General features: G+C 39.2%; 1 protein-coding gene across 8 annotated transcripts in view; it reads left to right on the top strand.

Moving 5' to 3' along the window:
• Positions 1–6945, top strand: part of Kansl1 (KAT8 regulatory NSL complex subunit 1) — a 129511-nt gene that overhangs the window by 99945 nt on the left and 22621 nt on the right. For all 8 annotated transcript variants that reach the window (XM_029483464.1, XM_021176694.2, XM_021176689.2 and 5 more), the window contains 2 exons: positions 4769–4884; positions 5493–5685. In XM_029483464.1, the coding sequence (XP_029339324.1) occupies positions 4769–4884; positions 5493–5685 (309 nt within the window). The remainder of the gene's footprint in view (positions 1–4768; positions 4885–5492; positions 5686–6945) is intronic.

Below are 6945 nucleotides of genomic sequence, written 5' to 3'. Positions count from 1 at the left end.
GTAGCCCTGGCTGTCCTGGAACTCACTCTGTAGACCAGGCTGGCCTCGAACTCAGAAATCCGCCTGCCTCTGCCTCCCGAGTGCTGGGATTAAAGCACTCCACGCCCAGCTAGAAGCTTTTAGACTACTAGATTGAATGTGTTGTTTTTGTCTTAAGGTATTATGAATTTGTTTAAGTAACTGTGGATGACTTCACACATATTTGTGAATAAAATAATTTAAAATGTACCTTCCTTTGTGAAAATTAAAATCCACATTAAAGTATAACACATCTGAATTTCATTGCTGTTATTTTATAACAACACCTGTCTGTTACATCAGAGAAAAAATAGTTTTGTATTTAAATATGTATATCTGTAGATATCAAAATTAAAAGTAGCTGCTGAGCAGAAGTTTGCTGAATGATAAGATTACCTGTGACTTTACTTCCTTACTATCCCTTCAGGGCAAATTCTTTCTGTAATTTTTGTAATAAGATTTGTGTTAAGAATGGTAACTGTTGGGGTCCAAGAGTCAAACCACAGACCACACAAACAGTTAGACAGGGTTGGTTTATTGAACACATAGGGGCAGTAATTCAAAATTCAGGACGAGGCTACGACTCAAACATCTTTTTCTGTCAGCTTATAAAGGGTAAAACCACAAAACCCACAGTGAGCTCATCACACAGACACAGGAAGTGCTCCTTGGCCGTGGGCTCTAACCAAAGCCATTTTAGACATAATAGTTTATTGTGACCTTTAATTTGATAGGTCCTACATAAAGCTTTGTGGAATTTCTTAACATAACAAACCTCAGAACATAACAGTATGTGATCAGCATGATACTGCTTTGAGTCAAGTTATTTTTCTGTCAGTGACTAGTGGGCATATTATAGCAATAGTATAAAATAACTGGCAGGCCTGGAACAAAATGGCTGCAGCTATGCTAGAGGGGCAAGCCTAACAGTACCACTTATTCTGCCAAGTGTCTTTGCAGTTAAAAGTTCTGAGCTGGGCGTGGTAGCAAACACTTTTAAACCCAGCACTCATCCTGGTCTTCAAAGTGAAGGTCCAAGATAGCCAGTGCTATACAGAGAAACCCTGTCTGGGGGGGGGGGGGGAGGGAGGAAGGGAGAGAGGAGAGAGAGAGGAAAAGAAAGTAAGTTAGTTAACCCCGGCACTCAGAAGACACAGAAGTAGGCTGATCGTTTTGTGTTTGAGGCCAGTCTGATAGCCATATAGCAAGTTCCAGTATAGCCAGAAATACATACTGAGATCCTGTGTCAATAAACAAAGATAAAAATGACCCTTTTAATCTCTCTTCTAAGGAAACCTTAATTAAATAGAGAGTCAATATTGGTACCTTATTCAACATTTAGATAACACAATTTCAGAAATTTATGCTGAAACATTTTTTAAATTTTTATTTCTGAGACCAGATTCTTAACCCAAGCTGGGCTCCAGTTCCTATGTAATTCAGGCTAACCTGTAGCTTGAAATCTTCCTATTTCTGCCTCACAACACCATGTTTTAAATGGATATGAAATTGCCTGTTTGTACATACCCACAAATAGTCTTCTAAACCAAACAGTCGTACATCCTCTAGTTAAAACTAACCTAAACCTTAAATTTTTCTCTCTTTTTTTTTTCATGGTGCCCCCGCCCCATGTTTGTTTTTTGGGGGGTTCAGAGAGTAGGATCAGGTGGTGGAGACTGGGTTCCACATAGCTGAGGATTCCCTTGAACTCTTGGTCCTCTTTCCCTTCCAAATGCTGCACAGCCCGTGCTATTGATTCCCATTACTTTTTCTTGCTGTAATATTTGTTTGTACTTTTTCAGATTCCTTGCAGATAGTAGATCTTCACAAAGCATTTCAGAGACTACTTGGGCTTATCTGGTTTTGTTATTGTGACCTGGTTTGACAGTGTAGTTCAGTATGGCTTAACCTCTTGATATTTCTACCTCTGCTTCCCCGGTGCTTGGATTACAGGTTTATGTCACCATGCAAATATATAATTACCCAGTTGTAAAGGAAATTTTAAAATAGTTCTCTAATACTCTTATGATTTTTATGTATATTTTAAATCATAATTATTTATATTTATAATTATTTATGTGCATGGTTGTTTTGTTTGCATGTATATTTGTTTGTTTAACACATGTGATACATACTCACAAAGACAACCGTATGCAAACTCAGGTCCTGTAGGAGAGCAACCAGTGCTCTTTTATGGCGCAACCAACCATAAAATTATTTTTGTTGCTACTTCATAACTGCAACTTTACCACTATTTTTAGTCATAATGTAAAGATATGTTTTCCAGTGGTTTTAGGGCGACCCCCATGAAAGGATTGTTCGACCCCCAGAGGGCTCTTACAGGTTGAGAAACACTGGATTAGGATATACTAATCCATGGCACTGGGAGTGGGGGTGGGGTAGGAACCTTGGATCATTGATCTATTAAGTGCATCTTAGAAATTACAAGAAATTCGGAATACCCCAGAGCTAATTCTGAGTGTAAAGAATCAGAAACTACAATCACTGTATCTATGTGGTTTTGTTTTTTTTCTGCAACTCCAAAATCAATTATTACCTGTATTCCTGTCTTTATTGCCTATAATTCAGAGATATGATTGACAATCAGACTCACTTCTCACTCCAGCCTCCATTTGGTTGTTTGTCCTGCCTTTACCTCCTAGATGATGGGATTACCACCATACTCTGAGCTCTCTCACCTTTTGTGAAGTATATATAACCTGTAAATAGAAAATTTGTTTTATATTTAATGGAGTTTCCTTAAACAGCTTCCTTATTTGTATTCTAAATATATATTTGATTTCTATAAAGGTAGTTGTTAGTCTGTCATGCACAAGGTTCTGGGTTTGATCCATAGAACCAGATAGAAAATAAAGCAGTAGGAGATGATTGCATTCATTTGAAATTTGTATGTATGTGTGCAAGTGGGTGCATATGTGTATACATACAAGTGCTGAGGCAGGAGGCAACATCGGATGTCCTAGTAACTATGCTTCTCTCAGTGGAGTGGCACTTATCTAGGCTGGCCGAACAGCATGTTCCAAGAGTCTGCCTGTCTGTCTCTTCAACTATATTCACATTACCCACATTTCTAGGTTGCATTTTAATGTTTTTTATGTATGTGAGTATTTTTCAACCATGTAATTCTGTGCACCACATGAGTTTCTGTTACTTATGGAGACCAAAAGAGAGCATAGGATCCCCTGGAATTGGTGCTTTAGATGGTTGTGAACTGACATGTGGGTGCCAGCAATCAAACGTCAGTCCTCTAGAAGAAAATTCAATAATCTTAATTCTGAATTATCTCTCTAGCCTCTTATTTCTATTTTTTTTTTAAGATTTATTTATTTATTATAAGTACACTGTAGCAGTCTTCAGACACTCCAGAAGAGGGCGCCAGATCTCGTTACGGATGGTTGTGAGCCACCATGTGGTTGCTGGGATTTGAACTCTGGACCTTTGGAAGAGCAGTCGGGTGCTCTTACCCACTGAGCCATCTCACCAGCTCTATTTCTATTTTTTTATTTTCAATTATGTGTATATGTTTGTGTCTGAGTGTGGTTTTTCACATCAGTGCAGTGCCTACAGAGGTCAGAAGAGGGAGTCAAATCCCCTGGGTCTGTAATTACAAGTAGTTGTGGGACACTAGATATGAGTGCTAGGAGCCAGAGTAGTAAACAGTCTTTGCTTGATTTGGGGAGTGGTGTTTTGTTTGTTTGTTTTGTTGGTTTTGAGTTAATGTTTTATTGTGTAAGTGCTAGGATTAAAGGTGTGGGTCTCTAGTCTCTGCACTTAACTTCTTTATGTGAACTACTTGAGCTTAGTGTTTGTTCAGGGATCTGAACTCAGGTTATCACATATTTGGCCAGCACTTTACTAACTAGTCCATCTCCCCAGCCATCATTTGAGATTTTAATTTAGTTTTCTGTCAAAAAATATTTGCAATCTGGGTAGTAACACTCAGGCAGAGGCTGACAGATCTTTGAGTTCAAGGCCAGTCTGGTGTACTCAAGGTCCAGGACAGCTAGGGCTACATAGAGACACCCTGTCTCCGTGGGGGAAAAGCCAAATGTGCGCGCTGTGTGTGTGTGTGTGTGTGTGTGGTGCTGTGTCCTGTCCATCCATCCATGGAGCTATTTTAAAATAAAATACAACTGAGGATTCTAGATATGTGTTACAGCATTTGTCAGACATGCTCTGGCACTGGTTTTGATTCCCAGCACTATGAAGTTTAACAGTTTTTGAAAAGCAAATTTTTATATTATAGCATCTAAAGTTAATAATACTGAAATTTCCTTTTGGCTCTCTTGATTGTTATTTACCCTTTTTGGAGAGTCATGTTACTCTGTAATTGTTTTGCTAAACTTTTGTTGAGGTCCTTCCTCTGTCAGTATATATGTATGTACTATTTGTAATCTGGTAAACATTTGGGTTCCTTTTTTCTCCAGAGCTAATTGTCTTGATTACTTTATTCCCGTCATGCTTTGGTTTGGTTTTGAAGTTCACTGTCAGAAATTTCAATGAAGTGGTGATGCTGGGATAAATAGGGTTTTGTTTGTTTTGTTTTGAGACAGAGTTTCGTGTAGCCTTGGCTGTTTTGGGACTCCTTCTGTAGACCAGGGAGGCCTTAAACTCAGATCTGCCTGCCTCTGCCTCCGCCTCTCAAGTGCTGGGATTAAAGCCATGCACTACCACCATCTGGCTCTGCTGAGATAAATATTAATGTGTTTTGTCTCTTTTCTTTACTCAGATTGAGTCTGTTTCTCAGCCATCAGAAAACCATGGTATCCTTGTTAGTAATATTACAGAGTCATTGTCTACCAAATCATGCGGAGCACCGAGACCTGTCAATGGAGTTGTTAACAGGTAATGTTTTAGCTCTTCTACTTCTCAAACTTAATACTCATAAATGTTGAATTTGTAGCCCCTAGTCATTCCCAGCCAAGATTGGAAAACCCTACCACTCATTCATACTTTGTATGTTTTATACTATGCCAAGTATACTTTATTTAGTATGTTCATGCAATCCCTTGTACCTACCATTGTCTAAAAGGGACTGGCCCTGGAGTAAAACAAAGTCCTACAAATTATTTGAAGGTTCTTAATAGGTTCCATGAGCATATGAATGCATATTATCCTCAGAATTCATTATTTATAGAACTGTTTTTAAGACTGCTCACTAATATTTGCAAAATTGTTTTCTTACCTTTTGTTAGTCACATTTGTATTATGGAAGAAAAACTTACGGTTGAAAAATTGACCTTTGCACTTTGCAGACATAATAGATATCATGCACTGACAGCCTCCTGACTAAGCATAGACAAAATATTAACACACTTAGATTAATGTGCATTGTCATTCAGAGTTGACCTGTTTGTGTCTGTGAACATTTAAAAGTCAGGAGATGGAACCCACATTACAGGCTTTCTTTCCTCTGTGTTCTGAAAAGTAAGTGTCTTCCTCCCCTTTTGTAGTCTTCAGCCTGTCCTGGCAGACCAAGTTCCAGGTGACAGCTCTGATGCTGAGGAACAATTACATAAAAAGCAAAGGCTGAATTTAGTTTCTTCATCTGATGGCACGTGTGTTGCAGCCCGAACCCGGCCTGTAATGACCTGTAAGAAACGGAGGCTTGTTAGGCCCAGCAGCATCGTTCCTCTTTCTAAGAAGGTAGGTGCTCAGAGAACCGGTCTGCGGTCAGCTTTGATACTCTCCAGAGTTGGCTAGCCCCTAAGTTCTCCTGTGAACCTTCAAAACTACTGAATCCTAACCTGCTTCCTAGGACTTGGTGTAGTTGCTTTGCTTTTTTTATTTTTAATTCTTTTACATTTTGAGTTAGCATGTCATGTTTAAAGTGATAGTTTCATATGTATCATTGTGCTTTGTTCATAGGAAGGTCATAGACCATGATAAGCAGATGTGAAAACTTCTGGCTTGAGTTTTGAAACAAATGGAAGAGCTTAAATTCTACCATGAACACTTTGAAGGGGGATTTCTCATCTTCTCTGTTCTCAGTGAAATTGGAAGTTTTAAGCCTGGCATGGTGGGGTACAACTGCACAATCCCAGTACATGACAAGTAGTGGAGGAATCAGGAGTTAAAGGATCAGCCTTGATTAAAAACTAAATAATAAATTTCAAGGCATCCAGGGTTACATAAGGCTCTGTCTTAAGTAAACCAACAAAAATAACAACCAGGTGTGGAGCAGTAAGCCATCTCTGGCTTCTCCCTTCCACATGTTGATTTGGAGACAAGATCACTTGTAGACCAGGATGATCTAAACTCCCGCTTTACCCCCTGTGTGCAGCTGTGAACCACCAGGCTTGACTCTTGCTTTTGAGATTGTTGGTTTGTTTTGTTTCTGTTTTATTTCGATATAAGGTCTCCCTGTGTAAACCAAGCCGGCCTGAACTCCTGATCCTCTGTCTTAGGCGGAATGATCACAAGTATACACTACCACACCCACTCTGCCAGAAGTGACAGTGGCGGATGTTATAAGAATTGTGTTTTAATGTGCTTGTTTTCCCTGAATGTTTGTATGTGTGCCATGTGTATTGCCTGGTGGAGTCAGTGGTCTTTAAGGAACTTGCCACCAGGAGTTTGGCGAGTTTAAACATGTGCTGCCATAAGTGTCTGGGCACAGAGTGGACTTGGGTTTGTGGAGGTTCTGTCTGCTTGCTGGTGCTGCTCTTTTGTGGGGAGGGCATAGGTCACAAGGGCCTCAGATCGCTGGGAAAAGAGTGGACTTGAGGTTCATGATGTAAAGTTCCAAAATAATCAATATGAAAAAATAACATGTATTAAATTATAATAACTGGGACCTTCTAATTCACTGGAAATTGAATGGAATTAAAGTCTACTTAAAGATGCAGTAGTATGTATGATTCTTATGTTTGTAGTAGACTCTTGTTTTTTTGGTTTTTTTTTTTT

The sequence above is a fragment of the Mus caroli genome, chromosome 11 (genome assembly GCF_900094665.2).
Source record: "Mus caroli chromosome 11, CAROLI_EIJ_v1.1, whole genome shotgun sequence".
NCBI classification, from domain to species: domain Eukaryota; kingdom Metazoa; phylum Chordata; class Mammalia; order Rodentia; family Muridae; genus Mus; species Mus caroli.
The sequence above is the reverse complement of the archived record's forward strand: the minus strand, read 5'-3'. Positions and strand labels throughout refer to the sequence as shown.